At 48.1% G+C, this 22,467-nt stretch overlaps 1 protein-coding gene across 3 annotated transcripts; it reads left to right on the forward strand.

The window, feature by feature from the left end:
• Positions 1-493: 493 nt before the first annotated feature.
• On the forward strand, positions 494-22,467 carry LOC118077442 (uncharacterized). 3 transcript variants are annotated; one of them, XM_060279227.1, is made up of 9 exons: positions 494-1,088; positions 2,188-2,220; positions 3,979-4,089; positions 7,402-7,591; positions 10,519-10,719; positions 12,524-12,801; positions 15,262-15,327; positions 16,501-16,676; positions 21,781-22,465. In XM_060279227.1, exons 1-9 carry the CDS (start codon positions 931-933, stop codon positions 21,933-21,935), a joined length of 1,368 nt encoding a protein of 455 aa, XP_060135210.1. In that variant the 5' UTR covers positions 494-930; the 3' UTR covers positions 21,936-22,465. The 3 variants fall into 3 exon arrangements, with proteins under 3 accessions (XP_060135210.1, XP_060135212.1, XP_060135211.1); XM_060279229.1 differs by having other exon boundaries at positions 16,501-16,666; positions 21,781-21,950; XM_060279228.1 differs by lacking the exon at positions 494-1,088 and having other exon boundaries at positions 2,116-2,224; positions 21,781-22,467.

Genomic DNA, 22,467 nt, shown 5'->3' on the forward strand with positions numbered 1-22,467 from the left:
GAGGTCCTGCAAGGAGTTGAGGGTCTGGCTTCAAGTCAGGGCTGAGCGGGAAAGTTGCAATCTCTTCTGCTTTTCCACAGCTGATCGTCAAGATGGCTAGAGGCTGCCTCTGAAGACCGGTTCAGAAACTTCAGTTAGTGCAGAATTCAGCAGCCAGGTTGCGCACCAGAGCAAAACGGTTTGAGCATATTACACCGATCCTGGTCCAACTGCACTGGCTATCAATTAGTTTCCAGGCCCAATTCAAAGTGCTGGTTTTGACCTATAAAGCCTTAAACAGCTCAGGACCGCAATACCTCAAGGTATCCATATATTCTTTCCATATGAACCTACCTGGATCCTGAGATCATCTTCCGAGGCCCTTCTTTGTGTGCCGCCTCCTCGAGAGGTCCGGAGGATGGCAACACAAGAACAGGGCCTTTCCTGCAGTGGCTCCGCGTCTGTAGAATGCTCTCCCTAGGCAGGGCCGTCTTTAGCATATATGCCACCAGGGTGCAAAGATCCTCCGCCCAGCGCCCCCCAGGAGGAGAAGCCAAAGTTGTTGACCTTTTGGGGGGGAGGGCGAACTCAAAGTTGTTGAGCTTTTTTGGCGGGGGGAATCGCTCACCTGTAACAATGACGCAGCGGAAAAAACTGTGGAGTAACGGAAGAGGGGGGCTTTTCACTGCCACCGATCAAGAGGAATTGGCGAAATCAGTGCCCCTTACACTCCCGGGTAAAGACAGTCCTGTCCCCCGGGTCATGGGTTCGAGCCCCAATTGGGCAAAAAAATCCTGCATTGCAGAGGGTTGGTCTAGATGATTCACATGGACCCTTCCAACTCTACAATTCTATGATTCTATTCTTACTGGGCTTAGGAAGACAGACAGACAGAGAGATGTCTTTTTCCTCCTTTCTTAAAGAAGCTTGCTCTCCAGTATTTCTCAAGAGATGAACCGTCAGTATGTTGAAGACCGGATTGTAGAAGTGGACCTTCTTCCGTTCACCTGGACCGTGGAAACACCTGGGCCTCATTACGCTCTCTGTTTGAAGATGTTGCGGCTTAAGCAGTTAGCGTTCAACTTTGAATTTGGATCTATAGATCCCAGGTAAAGGACCCAGCGCCTTGCTGCATGGTGTGGGGGGCAGGGGAACATAGATATGTAATACATTTTCAAACACTTGTTAGCCGTGTTAACACGATGTTTTTATGGGCAGGCTTAAAATGTCGATATTTTTATTTTATTTATTAAATCTACATGCCACCCTTCATCATAAGAACTCAGAGCAGTTTGCCTGCCCTGTGGAACACCCTCAAGGAAATAAACATCTATCTGACTTTTAGAAGACATCTGAAGGCAGGCCTGTATTGGGGCGTTTTTTCATGTTTGAGTTTTTTTTTTTTGAGGGGTGTCTTAATATTCTGTTAAGGGACACGGGTGGCGCTGTGGTCTAAACCACTGAGCCCAGGGTTTGCCGATCGGAAGGTCGGTGGTTCGGATCCCCGCGACAGGGTGAGCTCCCGTTGCTCGGTCCCTGCTCCTGCCAACCTAGCAGTTCGAAAGCACGTCAAAGTGCAAGTAGATAAATAGGTGCCGCTCCGGCGGGAAGGTAAACGGCATTTCCGTGGGCTGCTCTGGTTTCGCCAGAAGCGGCTTAGTCATGCTGGCCACATGACCCGGAAAAACTGCAGACAAACGCCGGCTCCCTCGGCCTGTAAAGCGAGATGAGCACCGCAACCCCAGAGTCGTTCATGACTGGACTTAACTGTCAGGGGTCCTTTACCTTTACCTTTTAATATTCTGTTGGAAGTTGCCCAGAGTGGCTGGAGCAACCCAGTCAGATTGGCAGCATATACCAGTAAATGATAAAATTATTATGATTACGAATATTATCATCACAATCATCTTATGTTAGCATTCAGAGGCAGCATCTCTCCCAAACTCAACTCACAATACCAGAAGTTTTATTTTCAATTCCTAATGATTCCTAGCATGGATTTTGCCTTTCTTCAGAGCTATTGCATGCTGGGCTGACAATTTCATCGATCTCTGCAGCTGCTTAAAGTTAGGATGTTTTGTCCCAGGGTGAATCGCTTCACACTTGTTGTTGACACTGAAATCACATTTCCCCTTTTAATGTCTGTTCACCCACTCCTGGACAAAGGAGCATATGGATGCTTAAAGTGGTTCTTTCTTTCTGTTCCAGGCAATCATTTCCAAAGACAGAATTTCCTGAACGGTAGGTAAGAAATGCAAGATAATGCTTATAAATTTCTTCGCTTGATCTCACCATACCTACCAAGTTCCTGTGGGAGAAATAAGGGACCGGACCGGAAGTAGCAGACCGGAAGTAGCGCTGCCGCCATTTTGGAACTGGGCAGAGCATGCTCAGAAGCGACTTTTGATGCTGCACCGCCCAGTTCCAAAATGGCTGCCGCGCCAGAATAAACCGGGGGGAAACAAAAAAATCCGTTTTTTCAGCTGAGAACAGCTAGAAAAACGGGGGTTTCCCGGGGAATACGGGAGACTTGGCAGCTATGGATCTGACTGAGCATTGAACCAGTGCTTGCTTTGAGAATTTGTACTGGAGTGATCCCAATGGGTCTCCTTGGAGTTTTCTAAAATGGGATGCAAAGGCACCTTTCTCAGAGGCCATGACCACACTTACCTTTCCTCCAATCTTTCCAGGTCCACACTGGAGAGCCAGTGTGGTGTAGTGGTTAAGAGTGGTAGACTCGTAATCTGGGGAACCGGGTTCGTGTCTCCGCTCCTCCACATGCAGCTGCTGGGTAACCTCGGGCTAGTCACACTTCTCTGAAGTCTCTCAGCCTCACTCACCTCATGTTGTGGGAGAGGAAGGGAAAGGAGAATGTTAGCTGCTTTGAGACTCCTTAGGGTAGTGATAAAGCGGGATATCAAATCCCAACTCTTCTTCTTTAAAGCTCCATGTCCGAGTGTCCTTGCTTTTGCTCCAGAACTTTCCCCATGAAACCTACTCTTATAGCGTTCAATCTCCCAAAGCGACTTGGAGAAATCCACATATCTTTGAGAAGACAGTTCCTGCCTTCAGGCTCACAGTATGAGACACACAGCACAAAAGGAAAAGAGACTGGGAGGGAGGAGGGAGGAAAGCAAGCCCATTCACTAATTCTTAGTTAACTCTAAATGCATTTTGATACCTTTTTGTTGTTGTTGAGAAAAGAACTTCACGGCAGCCTTCAGAGAAGTGCAAAATCCAGGTGGATAGCTACATTCTACATTAATCCAGGTGGTGTTGATCAGGCCAGTCCATACCAAACTACAAGAAAGAAGATTCCACCTAAACATTAGAAAGAACTTCCTGACAGTAAGAGCTGTTCGGCAGTGGAATTTGCTACCAAGGAGTGTGGTGGAGTCTCCTTCTTTGGAGGTCTTTAAGCAGAGGCTTGACAGGCGTATGTCAAGAATGCTTTGATGGTGTTTCCTGCTTGGCAGGGGGTTGGACTGGATGGCCCTTGTGGTCTCTTCCAACTCTACGATTCTATGATTCTACTGTGATTTTGCAAAGACCAAATGCCTCAAATATTCCTAAATTCAACTAGATTCAAGTTTGTCTCTTTGTTCTCAGCTCCCCCCTCCCCCTTGTTATTCTGCCTTTTTGATGGATTGCCACGCTCAACATGCCTGCTTGCCATTTCTGGAACCACATTGCTGCAAGTTTGTCTTGCTACTTGTCCAAAACTGGGGAGGGTGGCCTTTCATTTTATTAAACAAATAAAAAATCCAAAAGAAAACTAATACAATATTTTTTTAAAAAAAACCAGACAAAAGGCGGGGTATTATACAACAAAAGGACATCATTAGCTTGATGCTTAAAAAAAAGGAATTGTGATAATTATTGCTTTGGGGGATAGGAGGAAGGAGAGTTTTGAAATAGTTTAGATTTTTCTTTCTCTCTCTCTCTCTCTCTCTCTCTCTCTCTCCCCCCCTCCTTCCCACTCCCTGCTTCATTCCTCAGGATTGTTAAGCTTGACGTCTCTTTAAATGAACTCCAAGAGATTCCACCCGAAGCTCTTTTCCCGTTTGAGAATTTGGCCGAGCTGGACCTGTCGCTGAATGCTTTAAGCACGTGAGTGCGACTTGATGGATGGAGTTGGTGGTGGTGGGGGGTGTTTGTGTGGAGAAATTTAATGCCTTTGCAGAAGAGAGAGAGAGGGGCAATTTGGGCCTTGCCCTTGAGCAAGAGCAATTCTCAGCAGGGCGTAGCAGCGTTAAGAGTTTTATCCTCTTTGCTGGTATCTCATACAAAGGTGCCTTAGATCAGGGGTAGGCAACCTAAGGCCCGGGGGCCAGATGTGGCCCAATAAACCTTCTCAATCCGGCCCACGGACGGTCCGGGAATCAGCGTGTTTTTACATGAGTAGAATGTGTGCTTTTCTTTAAAATGCATCTCTGGGTTATTTGTGGGGCATAGGAATTCGTTCATTTCCCTCCAAAAAATATAGTCCCCCCCCCAAGGTCTGAGGGACGGTGGACCGGCCCATGGCTGAAAAAGTTTGCTGACCCATGCCTTAGATGGAGCCAGATCAGGGGCTCATACTCTCCAACATTTCTCAAATCAAATTAGGGATGTCCTACCATGCCCTCCATGGGACGCTGTTGGCGTTGTGGTCTAAACCACAGAGCCTAGGGCTTGCCGAACAGAAGGTTGGCGGTTCGAATCCCTGCGACAGGGTGAGCTCCCGTTGTTCGGTCCCAGCTCCTGCCAACCTAGCAGTTCGAAAGCGCGTCAAAGTGCAAGTAGATAAATAGGTACCGCTCCGGTGGGACGGTAAACGGTGTTTCCATGTGCTGCTCTGGTTTCGCCAGAAGCGGCTTAGTCATGCTGGCCACATGACCCGGAAAAACTGCGGACAAACGCCGGCTCCCTCGGCAAATAAAGCGAGATGAGCGCCACAACCCCAGAGTCGTTCGCGGCTGGACTTAACTGTCAGGGGTCCTTTACTATACTTTTACCATGCCCTCCAACATTTCTCCAATGAAAACAGAAACACCCTATTCAATAATAATAATAATAACAACAACAACAACAATAATTAATGTTCTTTATGTCCCAACCATCTGACTGGGTTGCCCCAGCCACTCTGGGCAGCTTGTAACATATATAAAAACATAATAAAACATTAAACATTAAAAAAAACCACTTCTATATACAGGGCTGCCTTCAGATGTCTTCTAAAGGTTGTATAGTTACTGTGAGGGACAGGGGATATCGCGAAGTCCCTCCCCTCCTGAGTTCAAGCCCATCCCCGAGCGCAGGGGAAAGCAGAGGGAGCTCTGATTCCAGTGGGGAAGCAGGAAGTCGGGTCCGAGGCTCAGGCAAGGTAGCGGAGCCAGGGTCCCAGGTGGGACAGGAAGGGGCAAGTAAGGGGGGGAGACCCATCCCTCCAACGCCGGAATTACGCAGAAAGAGGAGGGGCAAGAGGATGGGGCTTCCAAGGCTTTTGTGCTGGGGAAAGACGCGCCAAAAGTCATTCGGAGGTTCTGATACCGACTGACCACATCACTCCGTGTAAATAGCAATGACTTCAGCACTGTAAATACGCAGCACCAATAAAAGAATAAAATGCAGAGCTGCGTAGCGTCGTTACTCTGAAGTAGCCTACTCCGGCCACTGTGACAGCAACCTCCGAATGACTTTTGGCGCGTCTTTCCCCAGCACAAAAGCCTTGGAAGCCCCATCCTCTTGCCCCTCCTCTTTCTGCGTAATTCCGGCGTTGGAGGGATGGGTCTCCCCCCCTTACTTGCCCCTTCCTGTCCCACCTGGGACCCTGGCTCCGCTACCTTGCCTGAGCCTCGGACCCGACTTCCTGCTTCCCCACTGGAATCAGAGCTCCCTCTGCTTTCCCCTGTGGTCGGTGCTGGGCTTGAACTCAGGAGGGGAGGGACTTCGCGATATCCCCTGTCCCTCACATCCTGTCACAGTGGCCGGAGTAGGCTACTTCAGAGTAACGACGCTACGCAGCTCTGCATTTTATTCTTTTATTGGTGCTGCGTATTTACAGTGCTGAAGTCATTGCTATTTACACGGAGTGATGTGGTCAGTCGGTATCAGAACCTCCGAATGACTTTTGGCGCGTCTTTCCCCAGCACAAAAGCCTTGGAAGCCCCATCCTCTTGCCCCTCCTCTTTCTGCGTAATTCCGGCGTTGGAGGGATGGGTCTCCCCCCCTTACTTGCCCCTTCCTGTCCCACCTGGGACCCTGGCTCCGCTACCTTGCCTGAGCCTCGGACCCGACTTCCTGCTTCCCCACTGGAATCAGAGCTCCCTCTGCTTTCCCCTGTGGTCGGTGCTGGGCTTGAACTCAGGAGGGGAGGGACTTCGCGATATCCCCTGTCCCTCACAGTTACTTATCTCCTTTGCTCAGGGATTGCATAACTCCATACCCTCCAACATTTCTCCGATGAAAACAGCGACGTCCTAAGGAAAAGTGGGGCATTCCGGGGTCAAATCAGAAACCGGGATGGCTTCTGTAAGTCCAGGACTATCCCTGGAGAATAGGGACTTGGAGGGTCTGTGGGCTCAACATCTCTTTCCCTGTCCAGCGGGTGGCAGGTCTCCAGGGTGGCAGGCTGTAGGTCTCTGAAAACCTTTAAACTGGAGATCCCACAGATCAAAACTGGGACCCGGAACGTAGTAGGGATGACCCAAAATATCATCACCTCCATTAGTTTTGCAACCCCAATTTAAAGGTGGCGAAACTGACGGAAGAAACATTTGGGGCAATCTCAAAAGCCTAGGGTTGATTGCAAGGTTGGGCAGTGTCACAGGTGGGGTGGCTACTCCTCAAGTAAGCACGCTTGCACATCGTCTGGATTTTCAGAGTTTTATTGTGCATGCTATTTACAGTGCAAAGACGTCTCCTGCCATGTCTGCTCCGTATGCAACAGAACCCTGCAATGGCTTCTGGCTTAAGAGCCTGCCATCACTCCTAGCCATTGGCCATGCTGCCTGGGGCTGATGGGAGTTGTAGTCCAGCAATACCTGAAGAGCAGTAAGTCCGGGAAGGCTGATGTAGACACTACTGGTCTATCTTAGGAACCTGCGATCCTCCGTTTATTCCTGGACTACAACTCCCACCATCCCTGACCACTGGAGTTGATGGGAGTTTAAATCCGACAACATCCAGAGGGCCTCGCAGGCTCTCCACTCCAGATATACCTCATTTCTTAAAAAAAAACAACCAAAAGGATTTGGGATCAATTAAGAAACAGCTGCCACCACCAAATGTTTTGAAGATGGATGGGAGCAGAATAGGGGTTTATCTACATCCCAAGTGGGGGGGGGGGCGGCGCCTTCTCCTGTCTTTGAGGTCTCAACAGCAAAACACCTCCTGAATAACACATTGGCAACCTTTTTTCGCTTTTATCTGGGGTTGCAGCATGAGAGGGATGGGCTCCCTCTCCAACCTTGTGGTCCTTAACCTTAGTTACAACGCGCTCGGAGAGGTGATGGAGCTGGAAAACTGCCCCCGCCTGTCCGTCTTGCATATGTCCCACAACCGCTTGAGAAGCCTCATGGAGATCCCTCTCTTGTGTAACCTGACACGGCTAAATTTGTCTTCGAATCAGGTATTTTTTTCGGGGGGAGGGGGGCTGCTCAGGATCTCGAAAGTGGGTTAATGGATTGAGGTTAAATCCTTACAAGTCAGAAGTACTGTTCTTGGGGGACAGGGGGCGGGCTGGTGTGGGGGACTCCCTGGTCCTGAATGGGGTAACTGTGCCCCTGAAGGACCAGGTGCTCAGCCTGGGAGTCATTTTGGACTCACAGCTGTCCATGGAGGTGCCGGTCAATTCTGTGTCCAGGGAAGCTGTTTATCAGCTCCATCTGGTACGCAGGCTGAGACCCTACCTGCTCGCGGACTGTCTCGCCAGAGTGGTGCATGCTCCAGTTATCTCCCGCTTGGACTACTGCAATGCACTCTACGTGGGGCAGCCTTGAAGGTGACTCCGAAACTACAACTAACCCAGAATGTGGCAGCTAGACTGGTGACTGGGGGCAGCCACTGAGACCATATAACATAACACCAGACCTGAAAGACCTACATTGGCTCCCAGTACGTTTCTGAGCACAATTCAAAGTGTTGGTGTTGACCTGAAGGAGTGTCTCCACCCCCACTGAGGTCCAGCGCCGAGGGCCTTCTGGCGGTTCCCTCACTGCGAGAAGCAAAGCTACAGGGAACCAGGCAGAGGGCCTTCTCGGTAGGGGCGCCCACCCTGTGGAACACCCTCCCATCAGAAGTCAAAGAGATAAATAACTACCTGACATTTAGAAGACATCTGAAGGCAGTCCTGTTCAGGCAGGTTTTTTTAATGTGTGACATTTTAATGTATTTTAAATCTTTGTTGGAAGCCGCCCAGAGTGGCTGGGTACAAATAATAAATTATTATTATTATGGGTGGCTCTCAGGAGCTGGATGCAGAGCAAGTTGGGGTGGGGGGTGGGGTGGGGAGTTTGTTGCCCTCAATACTTTATTGGACTCCAGCTTCCATTAGCTGCAGCCAGGATAGCCAATAGCCCAATGCGCAGGGAGTTATGGTCGAATAACACATCCAGGCCCCTGTCTCAGATTTAGAGCATCCGTATCACGGCTTGGAGAGTGAGTTTTTCTAAAAAGAAGAAGTGGGAAGGGATCAAGCCTAACAGGTTCAGATAGTCCGTATTCACGTCAGGAATGAAGAAGACGCTTGACGGATAATGAACAACAGACCTTCTCAAGCTTTAAGCACTGATAGATTCCGTACCTCTGCTCTGCTGTTCATCTAAGGGTGCTAAATGGATCCCAAATTTTGCAAAGCCGTTCTGTTTCCATCAGCTTTGGTCTTGCTTTGTGGTGCTCTGGAGAGAATAGTAATATTTATTATTTATACCCCAGCTACTCTGGGTGTCTCCCAACAGAATATTAAAAACACAATAAAAGATCAAACATTACAAACTTCCCCAAACAGGTGTCTTTTAAAAGTCAGATGGTTGTTTATTTCCTTGACATCTGATGGGAGTGCGTGCCACAGGGTGGGCGCCACCACCGAGAAGGCCCTCAGCCTGGCTCCCTGTAACCTCGCTTCTGGACCTCGGAGCTGGACCTCAGTGTCCGGGCTGAACGATGGGGGTGGAGACGCTTCTCCAGGTATACTGGGCCAAGGCCATTCATGGCTTTCAAGGTCAGCACCAACAATTTGAATTGTGCTCGGAAACGTACTGGGAGCCAATGCAGGTCTTTCAGGACTGGTGTTATAGGTCAACCAAGATCTCAGTCTCTCTTAAATTTGCTGTCCCTTGTGACAGGTTGGGTCCTGCCCGGGTCTAGATTCTTTCTGGGCAAATTCTGGAAGGGCAGCTCTGTTAGTTTGTAGAAGTAAAAGGAAAGAAAAAAAACTAGCAGAAAACAGCACCTTGTGGTCCCCAATCAATATATCCAAACAAACAAACAAACAACAACAAAAACCAATCAATCAAATCTCTATCCCACCAATAGCTTCCCCCCACCCCACAAATGAGCACTATATCTCTCCTCCTTCCCCATCCCTGGTTTCTTTCTCTTATACATCTGTGAGGAAAAGCCTCCCTCAGTGTCAGGGAGAAAGAGAAAGCGGGGGAGCGGGAAGGAGGATAGTGTACCCCCCCCAGGGCAGGTCATAGTGACTCCTCCCCCTCTCAAGCTGACCCATTTGAACTCTTAGGTGGAATCTTGCCAGGACCAGCATCCAAGTCTCGTCTCTGCCCTTGTTCCTCCTGCGAGATGACTGATAGCAAAAATATTACAGAGAGAATTTTTATTATCACGGTTTTATTCTTGTTGCAGATCACTTGCTGTGGTTGGGAGCAGGGCCATCTTAAGCCTATCCAGCACCCTGGTGCTAGGTCCCTCCAGCGGCCCCCTCCAGAGCCTCTCCAAGGGCCCGGGAGTACCAAGCGGACCGCAGCAGCAGCAGGAGGTCACCTCCGAGGACTCCGCGCTGTGCCTCCTCGTTTCCCCAGCGCTGGGTTCCGCTCAGTTGAGCTTCGCCACCAGCGTGCGCACGGCAGGACCAGCAAGAGCTGCTTGGGCGCTGTGCGCGCGCTGGTGGCAAAGCTCGACTGAGCGGAACCCAGCGCTGGGGAAACGAGAAGGAGGCGCAGCGCGGAGTCCTCTGAGAAGGAGCGCAGTCCTGGCGAGATCGCCGGAACCCTGCGCTCACTTGGCGCCCTTCCAGCGCCCTCCAGCGCCGTGGTTCTCCGCGCCACTAGCCTCTATGGCTAGGATGGGCCTGGTTGGGAGTGAAGCGCAGATTCCGTCAACCTAATGTAACCTAGGCTAGCCCAGAGATTCTGCGTATTCAGAGTTCTAGGCCAAACAATTGAATTCACCTTGGCTTGGCTGCCTGCACTGTGTATGAGTTTGCAAAAAGCCTCCACTATAGGAGACAGTATGCCTCTGGGTCCCAGTTGTCTGGGAATCACAGGTGGGGAGGGTGCTTGACCACACAGCATTTTCTGTTTTCTTCTTTCCCAACTCAAGTTGGAGTCTCTGGAAGGGGTGCAAAACCTCCCCCAGCTCTGCGAGCTCCACGTGCAGAAGAACCACATTGCCAGCCTTCTGCCTCTGGCTTCTTCGCTGTCTCTCAACGTCCTCTGTGCCTCTGGCAATGAGATTGGCGGGCTGCCCGAGGCTCTGCACGTGCTCAGAGGCCTCCGCAGGCTGAAGCATCTCACGCTCAAGGTGAAGTGTAAGCCGATAGCCAGGTGGTGGCTGGAAAGGGAGAAAGGAGAAGGTTAGGCCAGCCTTTCCCAACCAAATGATTTTGCAGCTTACATTCAGTTCTCCACATTTCCACGGTCATCAGTTTATGTTTTATTTTTTAAGCCTCCGTGAAAATTCACCAGCATTTTAGTGCCAATTTCTTCTAAGAGATCCACATTTCCTTTGATGTAGACATTTTTGCAAGCTCCACCTCGCCCCCCCCCCCCAATATAGTGCATTTTTTCATTGTCGGCATATGCAATTTTGTACATATAAGTTGACTGGAGAAATGCATTGCAAAATTCAGAGGGGGTGTGAGTTTTGATCAGAGGCTGTGTTTCTGCCCATTTATTGTTCCAGGAAGTTTGAATTAGGTTGTTCAGCCTTTACATACAAGCTGAATTGAATTTCTCCCATCTTTAGTAGCCAGTGAGTTGAACCAAAGGCTTTCTGGGTGCCCTTTGCATCAGTTTTCCTTCTGCAAACGGAGCTGGTGATATGTAAACTGCCTCTGAAACATGGAGGATCCATCGAGCCATCTTATTGATTAGTCACCGATACGCAATCCCAAAGCTATGTGAACTAGTAGCCGTTGCCAGATCTTGTGGCAGCGAGTTCCACAAGTTGATCGTGCACTGCATGTGGAAATCATTTCTTTTGCTAGCCGGAGGGAGGGAACCGAAAGATGGGGGAGCAAGTCATGGAAGAAAGAGGGAGGGGGGAGCTCCCAAGAGACCATTTTCAGAAGGCGGGAGGGGACTTCAGTCCCCCCATTGCCATTGAGTTGCATCCATTGCGGCAGCAAGTTAAAGTCACTTAGCAGTAGCTGGAACAAGAGGAAACACATTGCTATAAATCACTGCGCAACGGATTGCACAACAGATTGCACAACTAGAATCAGCCTTTGCTCAAGAGAAAACACAAGTGCATGCTGTTGCACAATTCCAGCATTGCAGGGGGTTGGACTAGATGACCCTTGGGACCCGTTCCAAATCTACAGCTCCATTGTTAGCACAACTAGTACATTGGATTTCTTTGTTGTGTGGCCTTCATACTCTGCCATCCAGTAGCTCAAGGGCTCTTCCGCTAGGGAGACAGAGAATATTAGATTCCATCACTTTCTCTCCAAACCTTCTCCCTCCGCTGGGGCACATCTGCTTTGTTATCAGAAGTGCACACGACACACCTTAAAGATGTGTCGTAACCTGCACAACTTAATAATAATAATAATTTATTATTTATACCCCACCCACCTGGCTGAGTTTCCCCAGCCACTCTGGGCGGCTCTCAATAGAATATTAAAAACACAATAAAACATTAAAAAAATTCCCTTCAGATGTCTTCTAAAAGTCTGGTAGTTGTTGTTCTCTTTGACATCTGGTGGGAGGGCGTTCCACAGGGCGGGTGCCACTACCGAGAAGGCCCTCTGCCTGGTTCCCTGTAACTTGGCTTCTCACAGTGAGGGAACCGCCAGAAGGCCCTCGGCACTGGACCTCAGTGTCCAAGCTGAACGATGGGGGTGGAGACGCTCCTTCAGGTATACAGGATCGAGGCCGTTGAGGGCTTTAAAGGTCAGCACCAACACTTTGAACTGTGCTCAGAAATGTACTGGGAGCCAATGTAGATCTTTCAAGACTCCCAGTCACCAGTCTAGCTGGTGACTAGCTCCCAAACGTCCTGGGAGCCAATGTAGGTCTTTCAGGACCGGTGTTATATGGTCTCGGCGGCTGCTCCCAGTCACCAGTCTGGCTGCCGCATTCTGCCTGCCCAACTTCCCTCCCAGGACAACCCAGTGGCGCGAGACAACCGCTACACCACTGCCATCAAGGAGTCCACCTCCGTGGAGATACTGGACGGGATGTTTCTCCACGGTCCGCCAAGTCTTTCTGCTCTCCCTCTGCACATGTGGCCCCTCCTCCGGGAACCGGCATCCACTTCAACCGACGTAGCCCAAGCCAAAGCAGACCTGAAACAGGCGGCCAGGAGAGCCTTCGACGCAAGGCTGCGGCGGAAGAGAGACGACATCGGCAGCGCTGTGCATCACTTTCATTCCAGGATATTGTAAGTTAAAACTATGGAACTTGCTGCCGCAGGAGGGCAGTAACGGCCACCGACTTAAATGGCTTTAATAGAGGCTTGGTGGCTACTGGCCAGGCTGGCTACCACAGCTGAAGGCAGCAACGCTTCTGAATGCCAGCTGATGGAAACCACAGGAGGGGAGAGCGTTCTTGTGCTCGAATCCTGCTCGCGGGTTTCCTATGTGCACCTGGTTGGCCATTGTGAGAACAGGATACAGTGGTGCCTCGCTTAACGAATGCCCTGCTTAACAAAATTTCCACTTAACGAAAGGATTTTTCGAGCGGAGGTTGCCTCGCTAGACGAATTCGTTTTATGAAAAATTCATCTAGCGAATTACGGTTTCCCATAGGAATGCATTGAAATTCAATTAATGCGTTCCTATGGGCAAAAACAAATTCAAAAAAATTCAATGCATTCCTATAGGATTCGCTAGACGAATTTTTCGTTATAAGAAAAGACCCGTGGAACAAATTAAATTCGTCTAGCGAGGCACCATTGTACTGGCCTAGATGGGCTGTTGGCTGGATCCACCAGGCTCATGTGCTTATGTTTTTAAGACATTTGATTCCTGTTTGAGACAGGGTGGAATTATGTACAAGGCTGCCATAGTCTGCTTATCGGCAGCTGGACTACTTTTGAGTGGCAAAGACTGGAGCCAGTGTTGATGTTTCGTAGGAATAGGCACACAGAACCATAGAATCAAGGTCACCTGCAATGCAGAAATCTTTTTGCCAATGTGGAGCTCGAACCCAAATCCCCGAAACAGAGTCTCTCTTTTTTAAAAAAATCATTTTTATTTGATTTTACAAATATAAATTCATAACAATCTAAAAGCATATCCATATATAGAGATTTCTCAGAATCTTGAGACTTCCCCCCCCCCATCCCCTCCGTGGGTCAAATTGTCAACATTTACAACTGCATATTATTCCATAATCTAAATTTTGTATGCATCCATATCATCTATAGTACAGTCATACCTCGGTTTAAGTACGCCTCGGTTTGAGTATTTTCAGTTTAAGTACTTCGCGGACCTGTCTGGAACGGATTAATCCACTTTCCATTACTTTCAATGGGAAAGTTCGCTTCAGGTTAAGTACAGACTTCCGGAACCAATTGTGTTTGTAAACCGAGGTACCACTGTATTTGTTACATTACAAGTGCGATTAAAATCCTGCTAATGCTTTTATCTGCTTACAGCAGTCTCCTAAATAAATTATAAATTTTCCCCATCTTTTTTTTTTTTTAAAAGTTTTCGTCCTCTTGGTTCCTGAGTTTTCCAGTGAGTTTTGCCATTTCGGCATAGTCCATCAGCTTGGTTTGCCATTCCTCTCTGCTAGGGACTTTTTCTACTTTCCACCTCTGGGCTAGTAGCATCCGTGTGGCTGTTGTTGCATACATAAAAAGTATTTTCCTGTTCCTTTGGGATATCAGTACCTATTATTCCGAAACTGGGAGTCTCGTGCTCTACCGACTGAGCTATCTATAGGAGTTTTCTCCGTGTCACAGAGGCACAGGTGAGCAGAGGATGCAGGCAGTAACGCACCTGGCCCCGTAAGTAGGGTGCGATTATTAACTGTGAATCAAAGGACGACATCGAAGAGGTAGACCTTTGGAGTGATAGTTGTGCAGACCAAGGGATCCAGTTATCTTCCCGTGAAGAGCCTTGCTGGGAAGGCTCCAAAAGACTTAATATGCATTGCAATTTCCTGCCTCGGTTCTCCTTTCCTGTAGATAGAACTTATCCAGCTTCTCGAGCCTTTCCTCATATGGCAAAAGGGTTTTTTTTTTATGATCGGACAGCCCTGTCTCCAAACTGTCACTTGAGGCTGCTGCTGCTGGTGTAACTTAAAACGAGTGAAATTTCACTTGCTCTGTGTCTTGAGCTAGCACACAAACCCATGTTTGGATCTTGCATAGAGATAGGACGTCAGGTGCATTGGGTAGCCTAGCAACAAGGGTTGCCGGCTCATCCACCCTCACTTATATCAGGAATATGCGTGCATGCAGAGATGGGTATAAAAGTCAAGATTTCACTGCAGTCACTATATGGGGCAACGGGGAAGGTCTGTAAGCAATCACGTTTGGTGGCTTGTCACAGCATTGAGAACTAGCATGGTGAAATGGATCTCTCTGTGAATTTGCTTCTTCCAAGACCAGAAGATCTGCCTTACAGTAGTTAGTGTGTTTGCCTTGAGGCAATAAACACTTTAATCTCAACTGAGCTGGGAAGGAGTTTCCTTAACTCTGGAAAAGGCTGACCTACTGGAAAGCAAGAAAGCTCTGATGTTCTGCTAGAATCTGTGCAGACTGTTGATCATGGCAGAGTTTGCACAACTGACAGTGGGCCTGTGTCTGACAAGTCATGGCGCAACCGACTTCTACAAGCCGTAACAGCTGCCCAGGACTATGGACTCTGAGGCCCTCTTTCCTGTCTCTTAGGGAACTGCAGGAAGAGTTGACAGGCTACGAAGAAAGACTCAGACTGGAATTGGATGGGTGCGAAAGGTAAGGAAAGTCATCGTCTGGGGCGGAGACAGTAGACCAGGCATCCCCAAACTTTGGCCCTCCAGATGTTTTGGACTACAATTCACATCATCCGTGACCACTGGTCCTGTTAGCTAGGGATCATGGGAGTTGTAGGACCGCAGTTTAGGGATGCCTGCAGTAGACCATAGTTCATTGGTAGAGCATGTGGTTTATACACAGAAAGCTCAGCCTCCATCCTTAGCATTCTTTCAGCTTCTCTTAGCTGGCGAGTGCCAGGGACTGGCGGGCTCATTTATATTTTGAGGGTGATTCATGTTCTTATGTACCAGCACTGTCTTACACTTTCTGGATGTCCCATGATCATATTATAACATAGTTGCGTTCTACTTCATGGGCTCTATAAAGCCTGCCTGCTCTGGGGGCAGGGCCACCCCCGATGGGGAGACACTGAAGGGGGTTGTCCCTTTGGTGACGGCAATTTGGGGGTTGAACGGGGGTGTGAGCCAGCCCCGTTATGTTATAATTATTATTTTAATGGGGACGGGGTTTTAACCTGGGTGGGTGCTGTAATATTTGGAGGGTGGGGTTGTTTTAAATCGTCGTTGAATGTTATTTCTTAATTTGGATTTTTGTATTTGTAGGCTAGAGTACTGGTTAGGGGCTTATGTTGGGGAGTGTATTGGTTATTAGTGTGTATACATTAGTATTGTTAATTGTTTTGATTATGTTTTGATTATTTTGATTACGTACCATATTTTTCCCTATTTTGGGGGGCTCAAATTTATGAAAATGGGGGAAAATGTATAAGACAACCTCTGTTTTTAAGCCTTATTTTAGAGTAAAAAAAACCCCTAGTCTTATACACGGAAAGTATGGTATTTTCTGCTTCATATAATGTAACTTTGCGTTGTGAATCACCCTGAGGTATAGGCTAGTATGTAACAACAACAACAACAACAACAACAACAACATGTTATAAATCAAGCACCGCCATTAGTTGTTTCTTTATTGTTTTCCAATGTATTTCTTATATAAAATAATTCAGTGTGACGTAAGCAATTTCTTTCCCTGAAAGCGTGGCTCAGAGAAAAAAGTTTGAGAGCCTCTGTATTAGATGGAGGGAAGACCGATAACACAAGCTGATGAAGCAGGACACGGATTGTTCTTAACAGTGTCAACTGTTGTCTCCAGATTCATCCAAGCTCTTCCATCGGAGGACTTCCAAAAGTTGGACAATCCTCAGGAGATTGCTGAAGCCATGGACAAATACCTGTTCACCAAATTCTGGGGAAAGTGGCAGAGGGGTCAAAGGAAGCCTGCGTGTCTACCCTACAAGGAGCTGAGCAAGCCAGAGGATGTAAGGCCTGGTGTGTGTGTGTTTTTTTTTTGTGTGTGTACTCGCCCGTTCAGAGCGAGGGCAGGAAGCATTGCCCTCACTTTGAACTGGCTTTAAGACATGGTCGTGTAGCCAAATTGGACTGGCCATGTCACAATTCCATCATGTTCAATGTGGGACCCCCAACTGTCTGGGAAGAAAAAGAAGAAGCTGCTGCTCTGGGATCCATTCTTAGGCATGTGCCCTTTTTCTTTCAATCCCATGAGTGAAACTTGACTCCAATCTCGCCTCCAGGATCTGTCCAACCTTCTGGGCATCCTTGTATTTCTCTAGCCATTATCTCTGCCACGCGTGACATTTTGCCTATTAATCTTTTCCCCCTTTTACAGTTGCTTTCAAACAAACGCCCCATCCAGGTGCACAGGTGTGTGTGTGTGTGTGGAATGGAAATACCAGCCCAGGCAAAAGGTGACAAGGTTTTCTCCCAGAAAGGCATGTTGAGCCCACAAAGCTATGTCAGGAATCTGCTATGTGATTCCTTGCTTTGCTTTGTAGCAGATGCATAATACATAGAATCATAGAATCATAGAGTTGGAAGAGACCACAAGGGCCATCCAGTCCAACCCCCTGCCAAGCAGGAAACACCATCAAAGCATTCCTGACAGATGGCTGTCAAGCCTCTGCTTAAAGACCTCCAAAGAAGGAGACTCCACCACACTCCTTGGCAGCAAATTCCACTGCCGAACAGCTCTTACTGTCAGGAAGTTCTTCCTAATGTTTAGGTGGAATTTTCTTTCTTGTAGTTTGAATCCGTTGCTCCATGTCCGCTTCTCTGGAGCAGCAGAAAACAACCTTTCTCCCTCCTTTATATGACATCCTTTTATATATTTGAACATGGTTATCATATCACCCCTTAACCTTCTCTTCTCCAGGCTAAACATACCCAGCTCCCTAAGCCGTCCCTCATAAGGCATCGTTTCCAGGCCTTTGACCATTTTGGTTGCCTTCTTCTGGACACGTTCCAGCTTGTCAATATCCTTCTTGAACTGTGGTGCCCAGAACTGGACACAGTATTCCAGGTGAGGTCTGACCAGAGCAGAATACAGTGGTACTATTACTTCCCTTGATCTAGATGCTATACTCCTATTGATGCAGCCCAGATTGCATTGGCTTTTTTAGCGGCTGCATCACACTGCTGACTCATGTCAAGTTTGTGGTCTACCAAGACTCCTAGATCCTTTTCACATGTACTGCTCTCAAGCCATGTGTCTCCCATCCTGTATTTGTGCCTTTCATTTCCCCCCCCCCCCCAAGTGTAGTACTTTACATTTCTCCTTGTTAAAATTCATCTTGTTTGCTTTGGTCCAGTTGTCTAATCTGTTAAGGTCATTTTGAAGTGTGATCCTGTCCTCTGGGGTATTAGCCACCCCTCCCAATTTGGTGTCATCTGCAAACTTGCTCAGGATGCCCTCAAGCCCATCATCCAAGTCATTGATAAAGATGTTGAATAAGATTGGGCCCAAGACAGAACCCTGTGGCACCCCACTAGTCACTACTCTGACTAGTGACTCTGGGTCTTTGACTTCCTGCAATCCCGGACTGCTACCCCACTGCTCTGGGAACTTTCTCCTTCACCTTCATTTGTGGATCAGCCTAGATGATGTTGCTCTTCCTGGCCAAGATGGCCGCCGTTGCGCCAACTTACAACTTTCCCCTGTCCTCCTGCAATTGTGTGCGGGTTTTTTTTTATTAAAAAAATAGTTGTTATTAAGGATTTTCTCGTGTAACGAACAAATCAACAAAGAAAAGCACATAGAATATCACCGCTTTCAATTCACGGAGTCTTTTTTACAATTCACATTCAGTAGGATGCACTGTTGTCATGTACGCTATGTGGTTGGGTGAAAAGGGAGAGGATGGAGAGATGGAGGGGGTATTGATCTTTCGTTCTGTTGTGTAGTGTTTGTGCAGGGTTTTTGTGTCACGTGAGTAGGGCCTTTACTTATACAGTGGTACCTCGGTCGTCGAACGTAATCCGTTCCAGAAGACCATTCGACTTCCGAAACGTTTGAAAACCGAGGAGCAATGGGCGGTCGGCATATTCCATTGAGAAAATGGAGAAACACGCCTCGGAAGCCGTTCGACTTCTGAGGCGCATTAAGAAACAGAAGCATTCACTTCCGGGTTTTTGGCATTCGGGTTCCAAATTGTTCAGCTTCTGAGATGCTCGAAAACCATGGTTCCACTGTATATTTACTTACTTTGGTTGGTGTCGCGAGAGATTGGAGGGCCTAGTGCTTGGCTGGTTTCATTCAGTTGGTTGAAGTTTGCTTCGTTTGTACGACTGAGTGGGTTGTTGAGTCAGATCAGCTATATCCAGTGCTATTTTTCTTTAAAAAAAGAGATTCTTGAACCCACCACGAACCCTTGTTCTCTTAGAATGTCGATGGTGCCCACCTGAGAGGTGCCAGAATTGTGTTCTGGTGAGTTCCAGCTGAAAAAAAAGCCCTGGTTGTGTTGATTTGTGTACTGTTGGGTAGGGGGAAGAGATGGGTCCTTGGGGGCCCCTTCTCTTCCCATGTTGTGCTGAGTGAGTGAGGGCGCTTCCTATTTTGGACCCCCCAGCTTAGAAACACAGAAATGAACTTCTGTGATGTGTAGAGTTCCAACATGGTGGCTGGGGCAATAGCTGTCATGGCGTCAGAACTCTGTAAAACAATATTGGAGGCAAAGCTAGAAAGGCACAAGAACTTGTTCTTAAATTACCAAAATCTCCATCACTTTCCCTTAGAATTGCTGAAGGACTGCAATACTTGGAGAGACTGTATGGAAGGGTGAAGGCGTCTCGTGAGCTTTAGGCGGCTGTAGGATTCTCTGGCAGGGGGCTTCCAATGGAGGAGTTCCAGTTCGCTTCCCAAGAAGAAAGGGGACCAAAATTAAAATGTGGTCCCCTTTCTTCTTGGTAACTGAGCCGGAACCCCTCCATCAGAAGTCCCCTGCCAGAGAATCCTACATGTGAATGGGCCCCTTTCGCTCACGAGACGCCATGATCCAAAGGGGGAATGCTAACCTGGAAGTGAAATATGCTGTTTTCTGAGCGGTCCCTGGCACCGTGCGTGACAGCTTCTTTGAACAGCCTGAGCCTGCGGTATGGAGCTGGTTGGGGGAGAAAGCGGCTGCTATGTTGAGCTGCTGCAAAAGTCTCTCTTCTGGCTAATTTATTAGCTGTTGGCAAAGACTCGAGCTGACGGATTTGGCCCATTGCTTCCAAACAATGCTTGTCATCAAAGGGCTTCAGCTTATCAACTTGCCGTCATTCACTCAAGAGGTATCGGGCATGATGTCATCCCATCCCAAAACTTGGAACTGCTTAATAAGTGACCCTGTAAGCTCTGTAATCCTAGTGTAGCATTGTACGGGTGGGCAGATCATAGATAGGGGTCTGGTGGTGTGGATCTACTGATGGCCACCAACCTGTTGTTGTTGTTTAGTCGTTTAGTTGTGTCCGACCCTTCGTGACCCCATGGACCAGAGCACGCCAGGCACTCCTGTCTTCCACTGCCTCCCGCAGTTTGGTCAAACTCATGTTCGTAGCTTCAAGAACACTGTCCAACCATCTCGTCCTCTGTCGTCCCCTTCTCCTTGTGCCCTCCATCTTTCCCAACACCAGGGTCTTTTCCAAGGAATCTTCTCTTCTCATGAGGTGGCCAAAGTCTTGGAGCCTCAGCTTCAGGATCTGTCCTTCCAGTGAGCACTCAGGGCTGATTTCCTTCAGAATGGATAGGTTTGATCTTCTTGCAGTCCATGGGACTCTCAAGAGTCTCCTCCAGCACCAGAATTCAAAAGCATCAATTCTTCGGCGATCAGCCTTCTTTATGGTCCAGCTCTCACTTCCATACATCACTACTGGGAAAACCATAGCTTTAACTATACGGACCTTTGTCGGCAAGGTGATGTCTCTGCTTTTTAAGATGCTGTCTAGGTTTGTCATTGCTTTTCTCCCAAGAAGCAGGCATCTTTTAATTCCGTGACTGCTGTCACCATCTGCAGTGATCATGGAACCCAAGAAAGTAAACTCTCTCACTGCCTCCATTTCTTCCCATTCTATTTGCCAGGAGGTGATGGGACCAGTGGCCATGATCTTGGGTTTTTTGATGTTGAGCTTCAGACCATATTTTGCGCTCTCCTCTTTCACCCTTATTAAAAGGTTCTTTAATTCCTCCTCACTTTCTGCCATCAAGGTTGTGCCATCTGCATATCTGAGGTTGTTGATATTCCTAAACATTAGGAAGAACTTCCTGACAGTAAGAGCTGTTCGACAGTGGAATTTGCTGCCAAGGAGTGTGGTGGAGTCTCCTTCTTTGGAGGTCTTTAAGCAGAGGCTTGACAGCCATATGCCAAGAATGATTTGATGGTGTTTCCTGCTTGGCAGGGGGTTGGACTGGATGGCCCTTGTGGTCTCTTCCAACTCTATGATTCTATATTTCTTCTGGCAATCTTATTTCTGGCTTGGGATTCATCCAGTCCAGGGCCACCAACCTAGATGGCTTAAAACTCAGATGCCCTTCATAGAATTGAATAGTTGTAGAGTCAGAGGAGACCCCAAGAGTCATCTGGTCCAGCAGTGCAGCGATCTCAACTAAAGCATCCCTGACAGATGGCCATCTAAGCTCTACTTAGAAACCTCTAACGAAGGCGAGTCCACCATCTTCTAAGGGAATCCGTTCTAGTGTCGAACAGCTCTTACCCTCAGAAAGTTCTTCCTGGTGTTTAACCTTCCTTGATCTACCTTTGGAGAACCCTCAAGCAAGACCCGAGCACAAGGGCCCGCTACCCTCCTGTAGCTTCCCTGTTATTCAGAAGCGTTGCTGCCTCCAGCTGCAGAGGCAAAACATAGCCATCGCGGCCATCATAGCATGAACTTGTCCAATCCTCTTTTAAAGCCATCCAAGTTGGAGGCCATCACTGCCTCCAGTGGGAGGGAGTTCCACAGTTTAACCATGCAGTCCTTTCATTCTTCTGCCTTGAGAAAGTGCTTCTTCGCACCTTGTTAACAAGATGGCGGTCCGTCCTTTTTGCCCTAGGATTCCCCAGAGTGTTTGTAATGTGCCCATTTCATCTCTTCTCTACCACAGGTGGTGAACGCCGCTGCTCATCTCTTCTCGAATCTGCCGTGCTGTGTCTCCCCCACCACCTGAAGCCGTTTCCTCTGCGGATCTGGCCTTCTTCCATCAATTGTTGGCTCTGGAATCCTGTAGGGTGTGCAGCTGCCTTAACAATCTTTCTCTAATTAATAATAATAATAATAATAATAATAATAATAATAATATATTTATACCCCGCCTTTCCCAGCCAAGACCAGGCTCAGGGCGGCTAACACCGGATATAAAAACAATCGATTAAAATACAGCTTAAAAACAAGATTAAACACAACATTAAAATGCAGCCTCATTTCAATAGAAACTCTAATCAAAAACTGTTTGGGGAGGAAAATGTCAAATCTTCACCAGGCCAACTATCCAGACTGGTCCTACGTGGGCCAGAAAAAGGCCAGGGAAGTCCCCAAATATGAGTTCCATCACAGAAAATGGAAAAGGGGGGAGGGGGTCAAGTTGATTCCAGGCCAAAGGCCGGGTGGATCAACTCTGTCTTGCAGGCCCTGCGGAAAGAAATCAGATCCCGCAGGGCCCTGGTCTCATGAGACAGAGCGTTCCACCAGGTTGGGGCCAGTGTTGAGAAGGCCCTGGTTCTAGTAGAGGCTAATCTGATTTCCTTCAGGCCCGGGACCTCTAAGGTATTACTGTTTATGGACCTTAAGGTCC

Source organism: Zootoca vivipara, chromosome 10, assembly GCF_963506605.1.
Source record: "Zootoca vivipara chromosome 10, rZooViv1.1, whole genome shotgun sequence".
In the NCBI taxonomy this organism is placed as follows: Eukaryota; Metazoa; Chordata; class Lepidosauria; order Squamata; family Lacertidae; genus Zootoca; species Zootoca vivipara.

Bases quoted from the DNA above. Each gene is read 5' to 3' on its own strand.
- LOC118077442 (XM_060279227.1), top strand. From the start codon at position 931: ATGAACCGTCAGTATGTTGAAGACCGGATTGTAGAAGTGGACCTTCTT. The intron at 12,802-15,261 runs GTAAGTTAAAAC...CCTGTCTCTTAG, and splicing joins CACTTTCATTCCAGGATATT to GGAACTGCAGGAAGAGTTGA. The intron at 16,677-21,780 runs GTGTGTGTGTGT...TCTCTACCACAG, and splicing joins GCCAGAGGATGTAAGGCCTG to GTGGTGAACGCCGCTGCTCA.